The following is a 21,537-nucleotide window of genomic DNA, read 5'->3' on the forward strand; positions in this document are numbered from 1 at the left end:
ATAGGTTATCACATGTGTCCATACATTTCTTATAGGAAAAACACAATTACATCTCTTGCTACAATTAACTGTCAGACTAAATCCCTTATAATATTTCATGTTGATAGGTTATCACATGTGTCCATACATTTCTTATAGGAAAAACACAATTACATCTCTTGCTACAATTAACTGTCGGACTAAATCCCTTATAATATTTCATGTTGATAGGTTATCACATGTGTGGCTACATTTCTTACAGGAAAAGCTCAGAATGTTAGATAGTGAATAACTTACTGCTCAACATGACAAAACATTTTCATTACAAGAGAATCATCTACAACACTTAGCCTAGGTTAACTTGTAACTTAAGAAATCTATTGTTTATCAGTTGAACTATTGTTTTCCCCTTTACAACGACAACTTATCCTACAGGCAAGCTTAGTCTGTTCATAGATCTGCCCAGGTCTGAGTTTTTTGTTGATAAATCCTTTTACATTTATTACATAGCTCCATCTTTCAATATGTAAGGAGGTACAGCCTGTAGAGTTCTGACTTTTGGGATTGGTTTTGTCGTAAAAAAATTGAAAACAGACAAAGGGGCTACAATACAATGGGGCTATAATGAAATAATAATCGCACTGTTAAGGCATAAAATATAATTTATATGGAATTCTCTGAGAATGCAGATTTCAAAGCCCCTATTTAAATGTTTCAGGCACATGGTCAGGACTTTGAAGATACCCAGTGGTTCGAGACGTTGGTTTTCTATGGCTGTCAGCCAGAGGAAACGGAGCAGGATGCGAACAATGACGATGTCAAACTTTTACCCACCATTGTAGAAAAAATAATAGTTCCACGAATAACAGGTATGTATAAGTTTACTTTAAAATTGAAGTTTGATTTAATATGAACATCTAAGGATAAGGAATATATACTCTATTTAACGGTTGGATTACTAATTTCGATTAAAATTCACCTCTGCAGTGCAAATATATACAATGAGATAAAATGGATTAGAGTATGTCTTTTTGCTGTAACCAGTGTCTCTTGTTGTTCCAGTATTAGCGGAGACGGTATGGGACCCTCTATCTACCACCCAGACTTCGCGCCTTGTCAACACCATCCAGCGTATCATCAGAGATTACCCGTGTGCTCATAGTTCAAACAAATTCATGCAGGTAAACATTGTCATGCACTTTGAAATGTGAGAATGTTTTGGGTAGTTTAGTGTAATTCAACCCCATGACCTCTTGTCTTGAGTGTTTATGTTGCCTTACACTGGAATAGATCTGTTTAAAAGGAACACTCAAGAATGAAAGCAGAGAGAATTCTTCATAGATGACAGTTGTTTATGGATTGCTGTGGTTTATAGACTTGTACATGTGATATAGAGAAATTTAATAATTGGAAAACTCGTAATTAGGTAGATAAGTTTGAAAATACTTCCAAAATATTTTGAGATGACAACATGTTTTTCATGTTAAAAATACGAAAAACCAGTTGTCATGTCAAAATAATTTTGATGAAGTTTTGTGAAGGCTAACGATTTTATTAAAATATTTTTACAACTTTTACAAACAATAACCTAAGAAATTACAAAATCTACCACGAAGCAGAAAACTGTGTGTTCATTTTATATCCAACATTTTTGCCTGTAAATGCAATGGTATGTTCATATAAACACGAATTCAACACAGGAAAATGAAGTGACTAGATAACGAAAATTTGGCAGGGCAAAATTAATGCTGCAAAAATCATGCAACGAACATGCCTAGTACTCGAACTTGTATACATTTTTCACAGATGATTATTACTTTTCAGAACCTACTGCACGCTGTTGTAAAACGACTACAGAAAACTTTGGACGATGATGTCTTCATGCCTCTCTATCCAAAATCGTATGTTCCAGTTTAACAGTTAAAATGTTTTTCTTAAGAAAAAGAAATAAAAAATTTAAGCAGAAATTATGGTATAAATTCGATTTATTGAGGAGAGGATGTGTATACTATATACAGAGATAGAGAATAGATAGAGATCTAGTATTATCTAAAAACAAAAACATTTGGGTAGAGAATGGATTTGATGTGATACAGAAATGAAGAGAATTGGTATAACAATAGAAAGGAATTTTATATGGATGGCTTTTGCTGTGTTCAACCTTCCATTAGCTGACAGTTTAATGTAGCGTTGCTTAACTTTATTTTCCAGGGCGATAGAGAATCGATCGTCTGGGGCCGCAGTTTTCTTCCACAGGCAGTCCTGGACCTGTATTAAGGTGGACACACATCTCCTAAGTTCTTTAGCAGAAAATGGAATCATATGATTTTGTACTAAAAAATGATAAAAAAATAAAGGGGTGGCATATTACATTATTTTAATGCTGCATGTGTCATAATTGGGATTCTTTTCAGATAAAATGGGGCACTTTTGCATAGTTCAAAAAGAATTTAATATTGAAAAAGTAGGGGACCTGTTGAAATTCTGTACTTCAAAAGGATATGAAACAGCATAAATGCAAACACATTATTTGTATAGATGTGTCAAAATGTTCTTGAAAGTATGTTATTTTATGTTATACAGTGCATGATAAAAGATTTTGTGTATTAAATTCTGTTTAAATTCATTCTAAGCCATATTAAAGTGTAATAGCCTGCAGTGAAAATTGTCAATTACAGTTAATCATGTGTAGATATTTTGAGACTATTGCTAACATTTCTGTTTTATTATTTCAGTTGCTGGGCAGCATTATGAGCTGGCATGCTATTATATCGACCAGTATTCTACAGAACCTAGCTCTAGACGGCCTCCTAAACCGTTATGTCATCCTGGGACTCTGTAACTCTGTTTTGAACCAGGAAACCATACAGAAATGTCACTCGGTGAGTCTCATTAATAAAAATACAGAAATATCTGCGAGTCTCATAAATTATGGAACTTATAATTTTCTGTCTTTGTAACTTTACAGAAATATTAACATTTTCATGTCATATTATCAAGATGATTCTAATTATCCCCTCGCAACGAAAGTTTCTGGGGATATAGGATTTCGCCCTTTAGATGTACATATGTATGTATGTTACACTCTTTGTCATCACTCTAGTAACTTCATTCCTCAACGGAATTGCATGAAAGTTCGTACAAGTGTTTGTACGGCAATGCCTTGAACAAGTTCGCATTTCAGGTTTCTATGTTCAAGGTCAAGGTCACTATTACTTAAAAAAAAAAGTCATCACTCTAGCGACTTCCTTTCGTCACAGAATCTCATGAAACTTCATACCTCAAAACTCTCCGACAGCTTTTTCAAAAGTGTCGGGAGAATTCCACGTTTTTATATAGCAGTGTGCTCTGGCCCCACACCATACATCTAACTGTCAGAATGTCTTAGTCTGGTGTCAGGGCCAGAAGAAACTCGGGCTAAATTTACCGTTACACTTTTGTACATGAAATGATCAAACTAGTCGTCTAGTCTCATCCTTAAGGTGGTGCACACTGAGCATTTGATTTTGTAATTACCTATTCCATGGGTGCAGAGAGGAGAAGAGGATGGGTAATAAAGAACCAGTCATGTCATTCTGTTAAGGCTGAAGTGCCATGTTCAGATGGTGATTATAAACATTGATACCCCAGACCTTAACTTAGTTCCATTATTCAAAGAATCAGGTTGATATGAAGACCTGCAAAATCTGAAACTGTTAGTTGACCTTAACTTGGTTCCATTACACAAAGTGTCTGATTGCAAAATCTGAAACTGATGGTTGTCCTGGTAGCATGTTGTGCTGATTAGACAAGTCCCACTTCCTGTTATAGCATCATTAAACAATGCTGTTCTGATCCTCTGTCTTCAGGTTGTCTCTACATTCCCCAAGGAGTGGTTTGCTGGTCTGGACGAGGAGAAGACTCTACCCCAGCTGGAGAATCTCTGTAAATACATGGTATCTGCTGCTAAAACCATTGAGAAGGACCTAGCCGCAGCTAAAGATATGGACAAGAAAGACCACAGGTACATCTGGTTATAAACTGTTACATTTTAAAAGTAATGGTTTACGTAACTTTTATTTTTTAACAGGGACATGTTTTATTTATCAGGTAATTTTTAGAGTTATTTTGATTAATGTGACAAATTCAATATCACCTTTCTGTTTAACATTACACAGACCTAGCAATCTTTTTTCAACATTGCTTAAATTATTACTTTTCTATTTCAACTCTCCTCAGAATCAAACATGTGGAAGTATTTAATGGATTTCATATCCTTTAAAATCAGTAATATTTTGAAAATGAAGAAATTCTAGGAAATATTATGTTTTATACTATAAAGCATTTATTTTTTATTTACAGAGACATGATTAAACAAATCAGCAAGATTCTGGTGAACGTTCATGCCCTAAATCACGCCCTCAGCCTTCAAGCATAACAGGGACACATAATTGTAGAAGGAACACCACTGGAACTGTCTCCAGGCCGGCATTTGTGTTCGCTGAACTGTAATGTGCTCATATAGGGACATCTGATAATACAGATGACCAAGTACTGAATTACATTAAACATTGCTGCAAGATTTGTAATTCAGAAGTGCTTCAAAATATGACAAATTTATAGTGATTTTTCCTTGGTCTTTTGTGTTGTGTAGAATAAATTAAAATGATAGAGTATCTTGTAAAGAATATTCTTAATACTGCAAAGAAACATGCAGGAACATATATGAAAAGAAGTATGCTTTCTACCATAAAACAGACGTCTAATGAACACTCACTACATACACCTTAAAGTGACATATTTGTGTGTTCTCATGAATATGCTGTCTCCATGCCAAAGTGATGTGCCATTGTGAATCTCAGAAAGAATGCTCTCTATACCCCAAATTGACAAGTTAAGAGTAACCTTGTCTAGGATGTTCTGTAGCCCAACATGCCGGAGTGTATCTCATGAAGGAAATTCACCTGCACCCATGAGTGTCGCGATGGAGCATTCTCATAAAAGAATTCAAGCTCTATATACCCCAAAGTGATATGTTAAACCATACCTCATGAAGGAGACTTTCTACACCTCAAAGTGATGTGCTGGAATGCATCTGTTTACAGACACTCCCTACACTCCAAAATGGTGTTCTTGAGTGTAGCTTGTGAGAGTTGCTCTCTATATCTTCATCCCTTCGTGACATGCTGCAGCATTCTCACAACGGACAAATTACAATCAAATGTGAGGAGCTAGAGTGTATCTGATGAAAGATGCTCACTTCACTTTTAAGTAAAATGCTTAAGTCTATCTCGTGAAGAACACTCTCTACTCTCAAAAGTGACATTAAAGAATATATCTCATGAAGGGCCCTCTTTTACTCTCTAAAGTGTATCTTGTGAAAGAGGCTCCTCACCTCAAAGGGACATGCTAAAGTGTATCTCATGAAGAACACTCTACTCGCCAAAGTGATAGGCTAGAGTATCTCATAAAGGACAATCTCTACACTTGAAAATATCATTCTAAGTTGTATCTCATAAAAGATTCTCTACATCCTGAAGTGAGGGACTCAAGGATATGTCATAAAGGAACCATCTGACACACAGTGATGTGCTAGGGTGAAAAGGAAGCTTTCCATACTCCAAACTGACAGTTACATATCTCATGAAGTACAATCTACACCCCAGAGTGGCAAGCTGGAATGCATCTGATGAACAATCTCTACAAACCCCAAAGTGATGAACTAGAGTGCATTATGTGAAGAATTCTCTCGCCATCCTAAAGTGAATATCTGGTGAAGGATGTTCTCTACACCCCAAAGTGACTTGATAGAGTATGTCATTAAGGACATTCTCTACAAATACACCCACAAGACAGTCGCAAAATTTCATATTCATCGATCCATCTGGATAACTATTCCATTGCACCTCTAGGTGATAATCATTAAGTGTGCACAGTTCACAACATTATTAAGCTTTGGTTTGAATCTTGATAACCATTTCATTGGAACGGGATGTGTAAAAGAAGGACCCTAGAAATCATTGAATCTAGCCAGATGTATTGCAAATTCTTGTTATTGAATAAATAAATCATCATGTAAGCAAATTCCGCTGTACAGTAATTATATTAATATTGAAATACTTTGCATGTATAAATCATGTTGATATGTTCTAGATACATTCTGGAACTATTAAAGAAAAAAACATACATTTTCGTTGTGTCTTTGTTATACTAATGATGTCTGTAAAAAGGTTTACCAATTCACTTTCAATGACTTGCTGTTTACTGTGAAATGTTACAAAGTTTTACTTTTGGCTTTTGTAGCGAGATTGAATTTAGTATGTCTGCAAATATTAGAAGAAATATAATGTAAAGAGCAAAACTAATTGGCAAAGTGTAAATATTTTGGTAAAATTTTGGTTGCAGTACTTTGACGTCCGTGATATGTTAAATCTTTTACCACCTTGATTCTAGTCATTCAGATGAAGTTCTTTAAATATTTGACACCTGTAACCTTTTGGTAATACAGGCCAAGGTCATATGTTTGCAAAATTTATTTCACTCCATGCTAACACAAGTTTCTGTCCAAATATCACGACTGTAGGTTTTGGTTCCAAGAAGAAAACCTTGGAGTATTTTAGCCCTTTTACCTTGAACATAGGTCAAGATCAATTTTGTCTGCATACAGTGTAGCATTCTGTGGCAGCAAGCTACTGGCCAAAGACAACCATAGGCCTAATTTTAAAACATTTGACCTTTGTGACCTTGGAATAAAGGCCATTGTTATATCTCTTTGCAAACTTTGTAGCACTTCATTCCAGTAAGTTAGGGATGAAGTGACCTTGTACTGGTGAATATTTTTGTTCTCCAGAAGAAATAATTTGAGTGTTTTAACAAATTTGACACCATGACCTTGAATATGGGTCAAGGTCATTTCTGTTTGCAAATTTTGTAGCACACTCCACAAAAGCAAGTTACTGGCCTAAGATGTCTCTTAACATTTTGGTTCTTCTCCAGAAGTTGTTTTAAGTTTTAACATATTTGATCCCAGTGACCTTGAAAAAGTTCAGTCTTATTTTTCCCTGCCAAATTTGTTAGCACTAATCTCAGGAAGCTTCTTGTCAAATATCATAACCCTACACCTAATGGTTCTCAGGAATAAGTCGTTTAAATAGGAAGTTGACCAATACCAAGTAATGTTCTTTGAAAATGGGGCAAAATTACCCCTTTGCATTGCTTAAAAACGTTGTACAACTTGAGAATGCATGAATTATTTGTTGTACAAGTCACAAATTTTTCTACATGGATTTTCAAGAGTAAATCATTAATAAAGCCTAGAGAAGGTATTGAGAGCATCAACAACATAATTGTACAAAAAAATAAACAATCGGCAAATGATAAAACAATATTTTATTTCTTAACCAAACAAAGAGTGGCATATATCACTTAATTTAGCACTAGAGCATACGCCGACAATCCTTCATCATTCACACATGGACATGACCATTACTGTAAGCGTACTTATTCTAGTGTAATCAAATTTTAACAAAACGATGGCAGTGATATCCAGCATTTTATTGCATAGATAACCGATGCTGTATGGTCTAATTTTCGTGGTGGATATGAATTAGACGAGACGTAGTGCGAAAGTCGCTAAAATTAGAACACGTATATCGTACATCTGACACTCCATTTTTCAAACACTCAACACTTCACTTGTATTCCACATATATTTATCCCAGGTAAACTTTGGAATATAAACAATCATAGTTGTGAACATTCTCCGAGGGCAACAATTTAATTGTCCAACAGATATTTTCAACAGCATGTCAACATCTACCTTTTTAGCCTTTGGACATGTCAAATCTTACGCAATGTATAGAACATGTAAATTCATTTATCCCCTAACAAATGATTAATTTCATTCAGTGAATATATACATATTTAGGCTGCAAAATCTTAGGAAAACACCGCTAGTTTTACGACTGCTCTGATCTGTATGACAGAACAACTGGATGAATTACAAATATCTAAAAAAGTTGTGTTGGTGTTAAAACACAGCATAGCAGCTGAATTATCTAATAAATATGCAAGACCACATCATATACCTTCCCTATTTGGTAGAGATCAATACAAAGATTTTATAAACTTTGATATTTTTTGCAAATATCAGGAACTTTTCAGTTCGCCATGACAAGGGGATTCCCATAAAAAGTAGTTCCGGCTAGTAGGTAAATACAACATTCTAACGTAGTATTTCATGGTCTGAAAATTGCTTGTATTACTATAACAAGATTCAACAGGTATGTGATAAAATATAAATATATCCAACAAGTCATTTACCAAGGTAAAGCGCCACATTCCTAAACATACAATATCATCAACTGATTGTGAGGCATTTATAATAATCTTAAAATCGTTCATCTGATTGGCTAATTCTTAGATATGACTAGCTACCTATTGTCTATTTTGGGTGTCCAGGTCTGATGATCATTTGCTGAAAACACCAGTTTGAGTCATTGTCTGAAGGTATCACATGGGAGTCGCATGGAAGTACCTTCTCATACCACTGAGGATTTCTAGCAGAAGTAACAATCTCGGACCACTGTCTGAGGGCATCACATGGAAGTAACAAGTTCAATCACTAGAAGTATAAATACTGAAGGCATTATACAGAAGTAACAAGCTCGAACCACTGTCTGAGGGCGTCACACAAAACACTAGGCATGGAGTTGATATCACGCAGAATGATGTAGAACGGGAAAGGAAAGTGGTCCATGTAAGACTTGATCTCGGGCATCTGCAGCAAAGAGAAGAAAACTGGTTCATAGCATATACATGTAAGACAAACGAAGTAAGTGGTGTTTCTCAATATTATATGAATTTTAAATTTTCAGGAAACTACAACAGTTTTGTATATGGGCAGCACAATTTTACCATGTTATGATTCTGGAAGTGATTCCCCAGAGGTGGGGCTAGATCACAGTTGTTTGAAAATATTACATATTTGACCCGTTTTGACCTTGAAAGTAGGTCAAGAACATAGGTATGATAAAACTACAGCATTCAATCCCAGATACACATTGCCTAAATATCACAACCCAGAGACTTGTCTGACTAAGAAAATGTTTACTGTAAAGCTTCCTACACATTATAGCCTGTGCAGACAATGCTTAGAATTGATCTTTGACCTCGAAAACATGTTCCAAAAAGATTTAAACTGCTGGTCTACATAACATACCAAAGTGTCATGGCTTGAGGCTTATCAAAACATTTGACCCCTTTGACCTTGAATGAAGGTCAAGGTTATTTATCAGGAAATTTTATAGCACTTGTAGATATTGTCAAAATATCAGAATCATGGGTTTTCAGTTTTCAAGAAGTTGTTCAAAGAATTATTTCATAGATTGATGATGAATGTTGCACCATTCTGAAAGATCACAGAACTTTGTGCCAATTTAGCTAAAAAATAGAACATGAAAATTTCAATTATAGTGTCATTAAGTTCTGTACAAATAGATATATGATTCTGAATACTAAAATACATGTATGGCCCAGGCTTATGAAGATGAAATACCTCTTCATCAGCTGTCAATCAATTAAAACACATATAGGATCATTTACAATAGCTTACCTGTCCGGGTTCCTTGAACACGGGTACTCGAATGTCCAATATAGAATCCTGAAATGAAGTGGATAGTCCAGAATCAAACATTACATACTGTAGTATAATGTACAAGGCCCACTCCTTGGTGTTTTGTGTTTTAAAAAAGGAAAATTTGTGTAAAACATGCCCCTGCTGCCGACATGATGGGACAGGATCTGAACACAAAGTATAACCAGAGAAAATGGAGCCAAACACAAACTTAAATCAGTCAGTGAGGTGGAAACAATCACAGTGACCTATATATTTAATTCATAAGTGTAGTTATCCTCAAGTTCTATGGTTGATAACTGCTGGGTTTCTAGTATATAAGTATTCAAGAGTCATGCCTAGGTTGACAAACTGATGGAATATACACCTTCGAGAATGCTGTAGGCTTAAACATTTTTTCAGAACATTTTCTTTTGGAAAACCCTTTACAGTGTACACTTTTGGAAACAATCATTTTGCTTACTCTGGCCGATTGGAGTGATGAACTCACTATCTGTCGCTAATAATCTTAAACAATTAACTATAAAAAGTTTGAAATGTTGCCAATAATTTCAAATTCTTAAATAGAATTGTCCTGTTTATTTGTATATTGAACAAACTGCAGTTGATTGTATAGAAGCTGTAATTACTTTCACTCATCGATGTTTACACTTTTAGCTAAATACATCCCCTCCATTCCATCGATAAACACTGAAAATTTGAAGTGTAATCTGTGATATTGAAATTACCAAAACATCTTATCATCATTACTGATTATGTTCAATTCTAGCAGTTACAGCTTATCTTTGCTCTGTCTACCTTATTTCTGGACTGTCGATGATACCAAAGATGATATACACTGTTAATGTAATGTGTTATCTGGGATGTTGAAATAATCAGGACTTCTTGTCTTATTTACTGGTAATTTTCTGTTTATGGGGTTGTTTGCCAAACTTTTGGATTCTAGTGTTGCGAGTTTATCTTTGATGTGTCTACCTTGTTTTCTGGGTTGTCGATGATAACAAAGACGAGGAATAGTCTGGCCTCTCTAGCCTGTCTCACAGCAGCCTTCACGGTCTCCATGCCCTCTACAAACAACCCTCGTCCGTCGGAAACAATCAGTAGTAGTTGGGAGGTGTCGGGATTACTCAGGGTCCCCTGCTGTCTGGACCGTGCATCCACCATCAGACTGGTCATCTGCTTGAGAAGCTGTAGATATAAACAGTATAACACCGGGTTATTTTGTGACCATTCTGTTTTGTAAGAAACATTAAGTTATTTGATTTCGGTACCACAAAGCTCACAGAGGACATCTCCTGTTAGGGCTATTCCATAATTTATTATATGGGAGAGGTAGGAGGCACCTGTATTAACTCATTCACCCCTGAAAATTTATATATATAATGAACTATTCCAACCTTTGAATTGGAAGAGTTCAAATGTGTCTTCAGTGGTGAATGAGTTAATATATCATAGGTGGCAGAGTTAAAAGCCTCCAACTCCTCCCCTACAGTTAATTTTGGAATAACCCATATTTAATCTCTATAATTTATTCAGTTTTAACATGCATAGAAAAATCATTGCCATAAATGATTTCAAACTTGCTGAATGTTCAATTACATACAATTTTCTAAATAAAAGTAAAGGAATGGAAACATCATTTATTTATCTATGTTGTATACCAAATTTTGTCACAAACATTTCATCATTATTATGTGATTGCTTTGAGGCTTGTTAAGTCACTGTGGGTGACACTGAATAAATAGCCTGCTTGTATAATAATACATTTTACAGATACAGTGTACTGAAGTCAGAGTGTCACCTGAGCAATCTTGGTCTTCTTCTGCTCAAACGTGAAGTGCTGTAGAAGTCGGGCTCCGGACTGAGTAGTGAACTGTTCCGTGAAAGGATGCAGCAAACGAACGCTTTCTCCAAAACTGACAACACAAACAGGCTCTTATAAAACAATGTAACGCATCTTTTCTCAGCAGTATACAGAAGATATGAAGATCATAACACTGACTTAAATAGTGATGCCCAATCTCTTTTCTGTCTATAAATGAAATTGATTAGAATAATAATCACACTGATTCTTACAAGCACCAATCCTCTTTTCATCAACAGTATAGTGAAACCTTGATATACCCCTGCAGAAAGGACTTCCTATTATATCTTACACGATTTCATGCCCCCACCTCCATCCAAAGTTTTGCTTTTAAATCTGGCTTAACTCATTCACCCCTGAAGACACATTTGAACTCTTCCAATTCAAAGGTTAGGTTAGCTCATCATGAAATTTCAGGGTTGAATGAGTTAACTGACAAAATGATTCAGTCCTCTTTGATATTGATAAAATCAGGTTTATTGACACACTTTTATACCCGACCAAATGATTGTGACAGTAAAGATAGGATTCCAGGTTTTTCTCTGTATACAGAACTACTGTACACTGGAGTTATTTTCCGCCTGTTTCACCCTATGTAATGAGGGTGAATTTATCATTACAGCAAATATTAGTAAACAACATAATATATTGGGTCCCAGTGTACAGTGATAAACAAAAGAACCATCTTTGCTGTCTCACCTGCAAATTCCTAGATCTCCCGATTCCAGCAAGGTCAAGGCATTGGCTATCAATGCTAGTGATTCATACGCAAGCTGAAAGGGAACAATTTGATTATAGTCAAATGAAAATAAATTTTTGAGTGATTGAAAAAATACTTTGCTTGCTTAGATTTTGCCGAGTTACGTTAATTTTGTCTTTATTTAAAAAAATAACAATACACAGTACATAAATAAGTTTATTTCAAGCACCTTGAAAGTTTAAGTGAATCATACTTGCAAACGTTTTAAAATTTTCATGAGGGAAAATATGCGAGCTCAGAACTAAAATCGTAAATAAAATGTGTATATACACCCTAAGGAAGAAAATAACTTTTAAATGGCATCTTTGGAGCTGTTCTTTCATATGAAACCATCAGATCTTAGAAAACAGGAACAGTTAAGCAAATTCAGTGGTTGAAAATGCTCAATTTAGAGTCCAAAATCGGGAGTTTCCCTCCAAAATAGGGAGACTTGGCAAGCATGGTTAATGTATACTGTGTACCTGCTTGGAGTGGTTGTCCACCATGCTGGAGGAATCGTCGATAGCCAACATGATCTGGTACTGTCGTTTGCTTGGCTTGGTACGACGAAGCCAGATTTTATCTTTGCGGAACTGACTGGCAATGTAAGGAATAACCTTCCTCATATTGAGCCTCTTTCCAGTTCTGTAGTCACCTCTGGAAACAGGAAATTTATGAATACATGTCAAAGTTTATACAATTAGTAATGGACTCTAAAAGATGTGTGGCCCAAGAAGAATAACATACCAGATGCTTAGGGTTTGTAGGCTGAGAAGGGGTTCATGCTGGAGTTTTGTGGTCTGGAAGGGGATACATACTTGAGTTTTGTGTCATTCGAGGGGATACAGACTTGAGTTTTGTGGCCTGGGAGGGGATACACACTTGAGTTTGGTGGCCTGGGAGGGGATACAAACTTGAGTTTTGTGGCCTGGGAGGGGATACATACTTGAGTTTGTTGGCCTGGGAGGGGACACCTACTTGAGTTTGGTGGCCTGGGATGGCTCCAGTACCAGTCGTAGCTGCTCACACAGTTCCTGTGACAGACTGGTTGTCAATGCTTCGTATTTATGCCAGGCCTCTGCTGCTACACTCTCCTACAACAAACAATTTGTTCAGATTACATACTGCCTAGCATGAACAATATTATTGATCTGTATGACAAGTTAATAAATCTAGGCTAATAGGAATCACACAGCACTAGATACACATATGTAGTAAGTACATGCTGGTGGAGCAAAAATTAGTAATGAAAACCCTGTTGACATCATTTTCTCACATTTCATTTAATAAATTCTGAATAACCAATCAAGAAAATAAGGTAAATGAAGATTAATCAAATGGTGGGAAAATGAACTTTTATAAACTTTTATCAATAGGCTAGGGTCAAAAGAAACACTAACATGGCTAAGACTTAAGATTTAGAAAGAGGGAAGAAAAATATATAATAGAGATCTTATATTCTGTAATGAACATGGATCATTCAGGTAACCCACTGGTCCATGAGTTCTGATAGTAAAGTTACATTCTATAGTAAACAGACACAAGAAAAGTACTGTGACCAGGATGGTAGGAGTTGGATTCCCCATTCAGATTTCAAAATGTGCTAGTCACATGCGACCACACATTGTTTGTCCCAGATTCCTCTCATATTAAGATCCCATGTACACGTGCACGTTCGCTCTGCTAAACAAGAGTTATTGATAAAACTTCTTTTCATAATTGTTGTAAAACAAGACAAAGTATTGCAAGGCAATCCATAGTCCCCCCACCCGCAATGATTTCTATATTCAACAAACAGTACACTTAAGTTAGGATGTACCTTCTGTTAGGAAAGTGTCTTGATACATACTCATTGCACTCTGCCATTCCCAAGATATCCTTGTACACCAAATCTGGTTTCTCCAGGTTAAATAGTATAGAAGATATGCCCCGGACAAACTTTTTTCAAAAGTAAAGGTCAAGGGTCAAGTCATAGGTCACAGTGACCTAATTCTTGCATTCTGCACTCTGCCATTGCAAGATGTCCTTGTACACCAAAACTGGTTACTCCAAGTGAAATAGTATAGAAGATATGCCCAGGACAAACTTTTTCAAAAGGTAAGGTCAAAGGTCAAAGCATAGGACACAGTGAGGTCATAGTGACCTAATTCTTGCACACTGCACTCTGCCATCCCAATTTAGCCTTGTACACCAAACCTGGTTTCTCCAGGTGAAATAGTATAGAAGATATGTCCCAGACAAACTTCTTCGATGGATAGACGGACAGAGTGCAAACCTATAGCCCCCCCCCCTCCCCCGAACCAGTGGGGGACTAATAAATTTCAATTGACAATAGTAAACTTACATTTTGTAGAGAACAGGCATCAAACCAGGTGACCAGCTGTTCCTCAAGTTCTGATCGTAGCTTTTCAATGTCAAAATCTTGCGTCTGAAACCAAGAGCCCAGCAAATCAAACACTTAAATTATAACGAAGATAGTGACAACATCGTTGATTTGACATCAGAGGCAGGGTCATCTAAACTGTACCCTACACACAATATCATACATTTATTGCCTTTGTGTGGGGAAATATGGTTTTTTGTTTCCTCAAGATTAATCATGTTTCATGAGGACGAAACCCGAGTGAAAGTCACATGTTTTATTTTTCCATCCTGTGATGAATATTATCCAATCAGACACACTGTTAAATATAGATAAGGTATAATAATGTTGAGTGTCTCATAATGTTCCTAGGGTAATGTTATGAGACCATTATACCCATAGAAGTAAACAATAATGGGTTTAGTGCACCACATAACTTAAAATGGAACTAAATTGCCAATATGGTGTATAGCCTGGTGAAATATTTAACAGAATTGTGGAAACTGCCTATGTCACAATATGTGCCGAGAGCTACATGACACCCCTGGTGGTGTCACTATGCATAAGTGACGGTGCCCACCTGTGTAGACACTGTCATTTTATGATTTTCATGTGGTTATTCAATCAATGTCTCAGTTTTTAGCATGGAATATACTATGACAATGTTGTAATAATTGAAGATTACAGTTTTACTAAATAATTTGCATTCAGGAAATAAAAACATAATTGCCCTGCATTATATAACAGACCTTATCTATAGTTTTGAAACAAGGCCTTTATTCTAACTGTCTTCTGGGTTGGGGGCCAAACATTGTACAGCAAGTTTGTTAAGTGCTGGTTTGTAATAACATGTGGTATTTTTTACCGGTATGTGTAACTGGTGGTCAGCAGTGTGGATTGTGGAGTCAGGTCCTCGAGCTACCATGGCTGTCGTAACAACCTCTCCATCTATTTCATGCTTGACATTGTCATCTGTTTCCATGACAGCCTCTTCATCCACTCCTTTTGAGGACTCCTCCTTCTTACCAGTGAGCTTGGCAGACATCTTGGTAGCAGCCTTTTCCTCTGTCTGAAGCATAAATATCACAGAAACTGTAACTATCCACTACAAGGTAGAAGTTCTATCGTCTATGATGGTTCCCCTTATATTCCTTTGGTTTTACTCTTCAATACTATGTTACCCTACATGATCAGTACTCCTATTATTTGCAAAATCTCCTGATTTGTTACACAATATATGATTGGTCTTCTGATATGTTAAACAATACCTGATTGGTCTCCTGATTTGTTTCACAATACCTGATTGGTCTCCTCCTCCTGCATATCCACATCCTCATCCTGTTGCGGGGCCTCCTCCTCCTCCTCCTCCATATTAGGCAGTGCCTGCTGCTGCTGCTGATCATCTGTAGCTGTGTCCAGAGTCTGTGTATCATGTGACTTGGAGTCCTTGATGTGTTGGTAGAGGTCAGATTCTGTCTCTCGCTCCTCCTTATCCTCCTCCTCCTACAAGAAAAATTTTACAATCCAGAGTATGTTACACTGTAAAAGATTTTTTGGGATATTCTTATTTCCTCGGAAAATACACTACATTGTATAAGTAAATTCATCCATCCTCATTGAAGCACTATGTTCCATGGTCACTACACCTGAAGTTTATGAAAAACAGATCACACAAAATTAAACATTTGAAGGTTCTTTAAGTTGAATTGTGAGCTTGTAATCGTTGATAGACCAAACAATTTTGTTCATGTCATAAACTCTATCGCAAAACATACAATTTCTGCTTTTGGATGAAAGGGTAAATGTTTCAAAAGGTCAAAGGGCAAATATTTGGCATGGTGGAAATGTTGGTCAAGTTCTATAATATTATACTGAAGTTTTAGATAATCATATACTGACCTGTGCTGTGTCTTCAACAGTTTTTAGCTTCTTATATTTGTTGTCTCTGGATCCAAGACTGCGATCTGAATCTGATTGGCCTGGCTTCCTCTTCAGTGGCTGGCAAAGGAAGGGTAAAAACTGGTAACAGCAATGTCTTTAAACATCATAAGATCATTTAAAGTAAATGCCCCCTTTCTCCCCTTTCTATAGCATACAGCATACAGAGACTTTTTGACCTTGCCATTGAGATGAAGGTTCTGATTGTGACCTTGACCTACATTGTGATCTTGTCTGATAAGGTTCCTGAAAGTGACATACAGAACACCATAATTTAAAAATACCTTCATTCAATAACCACTTTGGTAAAGGCTTAATCTGTACCAAAAAAACAATTATTTGACCTTTTACTTTTAAATATGGCATCACCCTTGAGGTCAGATTACTAAAATAGGTGATCTTGTCTAGTGTTGTAAACTATTTATATCTTAGTTGATACAAATGAAACCTGTAGCCTTGTTAAAACAGCTAGCTTTCCAAACAACAGGTAGATTTTTACCCTTTTGTTGTCCTGCTGGGCTGCTCCATGAGTGACCTTTGATGAACTTTCACCTTCATGACCTTCAAGTTGTTCTGTAGATGTGGTGCCAACATTATCAGTCTGAAAAAATAGACAGTAATAATCTTGGATCAAACAGGTTAAAAAAATGTTTAAAAAAAAAAAAAAAATGAAATTCTTGAACCGTCTCTACTTGATTTGGAATATGGATAAACATTATTAATATTAACCTGCTTTTGGTCATTATATTTCTCATTGACCTATTTACTGGTAGTTTGTAAATATAACTCTTCCCAGCCTATTTACCTGTTGTTGGTCGTTCTGACTTTCCCCGGCCTATTTACCTGTTGCTGGTCATTCTGACTTTCCCCGGCCTATTTACCTGTTGCTGGTCGATTTTGACTTTCCCCGGCCTATTTACCTGTTGCTGGTCGTTCTGACTTTCCCCGGTCTATTTACCTGTTGCGGGTCATTCTGACCTTCCCCGGCCTATTTACCTGTTGCTGGTCATTCTGACTTTCCCCGACCTATTTGCCTGTTGTTGGTCGATCTGACTTTCCCCGGCCTATTTACCTGTTGTTGGTCGTTCTGACTTTCCCCGGCCTATTTACCAGTTGTTGGTCGTTCTGACTTTCCCCGGCCTATTTACCTGTTGCTGGTCGTTCTGACTTTCCCCAGCCTATTAACCTGATGTTGGTCATTCTGACTTCTTCCGGCCTATTTACCTGATGTTGGTCATTCTGACCTTCCCCGGCCTATTTACCTGTTGTTGGTCGTTCTGACTTTCCCCGGCCTGACTCTGGGCCTGCTCACTCTGTTCTACGTCGTCCACCCCATGCGATGACTGTCCCTGATACTCGTTAGGTGACGGATCATTCTCTTCCATCTCCTCCTCTTCTCTCTCCTCTGTCTTATCATCCTTAAGCAAAAACAACCAATATCACACAATGATCTAGTGTACTTCACTGGCTAGTGTATAAAGGTAGTCTAACCTACAACACTGGATAAGTCAATGGTCTAGTCCATCTCCTTCCACCCTTTGACTAAAATTGTATCCCCTTTTACCTGTTCAAGTTTTCTCTGTCACCTCCTAGGGTATGACAGGTTGCAGGCAGAAAGAGTACTATGACATCATGGGAATAATTAGATGTAATGTCCCTAGTTACATATTAATACCATAAACTTTAAAAGACAATATTGTCAAGGTTTCATAAATTTGGTGTACCGACATAGTACAAAGAATGTTCGACCCTTTCACCACTGTAGACCATAATGGACTCATCCAGATCAATGCATGGTAGAGTCTTCTAAAGTTAAATAGGGTTGAAAGAGTTAAGATTGCAAGAAAAGTTATGTGTCAATTAGTTTCTGCAAGGTTAATTATATTTCTGATATTTAAGAAACTGGGCACAGTAAGCAAAGCTGATCATAAAGGTCGTTGTTTTTGGAAATGGGCGAAAAAAGTTTTTTCGCCCATTTCCAAAAACAATTACCTTTATGATCAGCTGTCACATTTTTGATTCACAATAAAAATCCCCACGGTTGCAATTCCTTGGCCACATTTTTCACACCTTTTCTTTCCGAGGAGAAATATATTGCTTTGGTGAAATAAGTGAACATTCAAGGTATTGTTAAGGCAAGTAAAATCTCTGATGAAACTACCTGAGCAGAAAATCCTGGAGTATCGTCCTGTCCCTCTTCGTCCTTCTGCTCCTCGGAAGAGTCCTGTTGACCCTCTGTCATATCCTTAAACAGAAGGTCACAAGTTTTACTACAGTTTTAATCAACAATAATTCAAACCTTCACAAGCAAAGGACTTTTTCTATAACACACTTTCTATAATCACTAGAGTAAAAGATTTTTCATTATGAAAATGCACATCTGATCTACCTAAAATATGTATGATTTTCAATTTTCATTTTTGACTGAATCTAAATATCAAAACTGATAAACATGAATAATTGGATCTATTCCAATATCATTTATTACCAATCTGTTTATTTCCTGTTCAGTGAAATCTGTCTAATCCAACACCCTGTGATGCTCAGATTATTTGTCACATTGGATAGGATGCCAGATTACACAGGGATTGGCTAAAACAGGTTTCATTGTACAATGTTTTTCTGATGCACATTTTCCTCATTTAATTTTCATTCTACAGAACATCATGGTAAATGCTAAAGAACATTTCACAAAAAACTTTTCCTGTTCAATTTCTAACATACACACATATTACTTGCATCCAGATGCAACCATGCGCTAAATTTACCAAGGTTTAGAAGGCAGACATATCTGATGTTAGGATTAAAACATAGGTCATGATTTTCTTCTTCTTAGAATATGGTATCTATAATATCATAATATACAATCATTTTTATTTTTAATACTGTCTGACAGGTAACATGGTAAAATACATTCAATATGACAAAAGGTTACAATGCTTCCTACCTTTTTATCTTGGGTTTCAGATTCCTCAAACCCTTCTTCCTCTTTCTCCTCCTTATCCTCTGCTGAACCATCATCAGGATTTTCTTGTTTATCCTTGTCCTCCATGTCCTCCTCCTCTCCAGGAGTTATCTCCTCTTTAACTTCATTTTCCTCTTTTCCTTCTTCAGGTTTTGAGGTATCATCATCTTCAAATTCAAGAGGTGCACATAGTAGGTGAGATTTTATGCATTTGTTCAACAAATAAAGTATTCATATATTTCAAACTTAATTTCAAAATTTTAAGCAAGTGACTGTTGAGAAGATTTAAACAGTTAAAACTAATTGCCGGGTCCATTGGCTATTTTAAAACCTTCACCCTCTTTAAAACCTGATTACCTGGTCCATCAGTGGCCTTCTCCTCCTCCTCATTATCGTCCAGATTGAGGTCCTCGGGGAGATCCATTGCCTCTGGTTGTTCTTCTTGTTCCTTGTTACCATGGTGAGGGTCTATACGATCATCATCATACTCAGACTGGTAAGAGAAACACATTTTGTTATAGATGAATGATAGGTTCATCAATGTTAAGGTTTAACAGAGTTGTCTACCCTTTCTTTCAAAGTTCAAATAGCCAGTTATCGTTTGGCTTCACTAGTTAGATGTTTCCTGTTGTTTTTGAGTTTAAGCATAATATATTTACTCTTCCATAATCAAGGAAAATAGAGTATTTCCTCTTACATGTACAGATTTTCTGAGGTTAGTGAGAAAATATATTCTTTCTTTCTTTCTTTCAGTCATCTCACTTTGCCTAATCTATCTCCTGTTCAAGGCAAGATAATATTTACTCTTTCTTACACAACATACACAAAGTTATCTCCCCTTAACTAGTGTATTCCTTTTTGTCTGTTTTGTTTATTATATATTTACTTCTTACTCAAGCAACACTGTTATCTCCCCTTACCTCATCCATCTCTTGTTGCTGGTGAGGCTGGATATCTTTGTTTTCCTCTGTCTGATCCTCATCCTTCTTTTCCTGATCCTTTGTGTCCTCTCCATCATCTTTATCAGTATTTTCATCTTTTGCCACCAGCTGGCTTTCTGCTTCCTGTCCTGCCCCTGGCCCAGACTCCTCCTCTTTGTCCTAGAATATACAAAGTTGTCGAATGTCACTAAATGAGCAATAATACACATAAGTATAACTTCATCTGATACTGAAGATAGCACATGCTTATTCTCTGTGAATGCAGTTAACCTGATATTAGTGTGGAGGTCTGTTGTAATATATAGCTAATAGCCATTAAAAAAAATAAAAAAAATAATACAGATTAATTGATATTAAAAATGAACCTGACCAGCGAGTCACTAACAGAATATTTCCCTACCTTTCTATTTTCATCTTCCTCCTGGTCGTCATCACTACCCCACATCTGCTCGTCTAATTTGTCAGCGTCTTGCTCATCTACTTCTCCCATCTGTTTATCCAGTTTGTCTTCATCATCATCATCCTCGTCTTCCCCATCATCACTTTTCTTGTCCACATCCTCCAGATCCTGGGCATTTGCATCAAAGTCCTCAGACATCTCAATAGCATTCTCCTCTGAGGCCACATCTGGGTGGTCCTGAGGTTCTTTCTTCTCATTTTGTTGTCTTGTGTCCTCCAACTAAAGTAAGAAAGTTTGATTTGTACCCTTAGCAATTTATAGAAAACTTGTCCGATACCCAAAGCTAAATACATTAGGTGACAATCATCTTTGACCTCCTATATAAATTTTATTTACTTAACAAAAAAAATGAAACAAGTCTTTTTTGCTTATATCAATCATTCTTGTTGGCCTGGATAGAAGAACGAAGATGGTTTTAATGTAGGAGGACACCTAGAGTACTTAGAGAAAACTCATGGGGTCGGACTGATGACCCAATACCCAACACCTTGTCAGATAGTCAAACCCAGGACATTTTAGTGAAAGCCAAGTACCCAGTCCACTGTGCAAACCGACTTCCTCCCCCTCCCCCATTGACAGTGTGTAGAGAAGCAAACATAACTGGTCCACTATCTCTATCTGGTCATTGACATCCTTGGCCCCTCCCCCATTGTTGGTATAGAGTAACCCCCCCCAC

The 21,537-nt window shown here is 36.7% G+C and overlaps 2 protein-coding genes across 2 annotated transcripts in view; one reads left to right on the forward strand and one right to left on the reverse strand.

Moving 5' to 3' along the window:
- The window catches only part of LOC110456880 (PAX3- and PAX7-binding protein 1-like), a 28,092-nt gene extending 21,957 nt beyond the window's left edge, over positions 1–6,135 (forward strand). Inside the window, exons 13-19 of the mRNA XM_021507910.1 lie at positions 698–848; positions 1,042–1,160; positions 1,804–1,880; positions 2,191–2,257; positions 2,715–2,861; positions 3,828–3,982; positions 4,321–6,135. Coding sequence (XP_021363585.1) covers positions 698–848; positions 1,042–1,160; positions 1,804–1,880; positions 2,191–2,257; positions 2,715–2,861; positions 3,828–3,982; positions 4,321–4,396 — 792 coding nt within the window. The 3' untranslated portion in view covers positions 4,397–6,135. The remainder of the gene's footprint in view (positions 1–697; positions 849–1,041; positions 1,161–1,803; positions 1,881–2,190; positions 2,258–2,714; positions 2,862–3,827; positions 3,983–4,320) is intronic.
- Positions 6,136–8,198: 2,063 nt separating this feature from the next.
- Positions 8,199–21,537, reverse strand: part of LOC110456881 (midasin-like) — a 91,461-nt gene continuing 78,122 nt past the window's right edge. The window contains exons 85-102 of the mRNA XM_021507911.1: positions 20,802–21,080; positions 20,381–20,560; positions 19,818–19,953; positions 19,443–19,627; positions 18,657–18,740; positions 17,758–17,913; positions 16,995–17,096; positions 16,457–16,555; positions 15,857–16,060; positions 15,423–15,626; positions 14,540–14,623; positions 13,174–13,289; positions 12,678–12,852; positions 12,156–12,229; positions 11,394–11,508; positions 10,568–10,780; positions 9,572–9,619; positions 8,199–8,737 (exon numbers count right to left, since the gene is read on the reverse strand). Of these exons, the coding sequence (XP_021363586.1) occupies positions 8,606–8,737; positions 9,572–9,619; positions 10,568–10,780; positions 11,394–11,508; positions 12,156–12,229; positions 12,678–12,852; positions 13,174–13,289; positions 14,540–14,623; positions 15,423–15,626; positions 15,857–16,060; positions 16,457–16,555; positions 16,995–17,096; positions 17,758–17,913; positions 18,657–18,740; positions 19,443–19,627; positions 19,818–19,953; positions 20,381–20,560; positions 20,802–21,080 (2,586 nt within the window). The 3' untranslated portion in view covers positions 8,199–8,605. The remainder of the gene's footprint in view (positions 8,738–9,571; positions 9,620–10,567; positions 10,781–11,393; positions 11,509–12,155; positions 12,230–12,677; positions 12,853–13,173; positions 13,290–14,539; positions 14,624–15,422; positions 15,627–15,856; positions 16,061–16,456; positions 16,556–16,994; positions 17,097–17,757; positions 17,914–18,656; positions 18,741–19,442; positions 19,628–19,817; positions 19,954–20,380; positions 20,561–20,801; positions 21,081–21,537) is intronic.

The sequence above is a fragment of the Mizuhopecten yessoensis genome, unplaced genomic scaffold (assembly GCF_002113885.1).
Source record: "Mizuhopecten yessoensis strain PY_sf001 unplaced genomic scaffold, ASM211388v2 scaffold8937, whole genome shotgun sequence".
In the NCBI taxonomy this organism is placed as follows: Eukaryota; Metazoa; Mollusca; class Bivalvia; order Pectinida; family Pectinidae; genus Mizuhopecten; species Mizuhopecten yessoensis.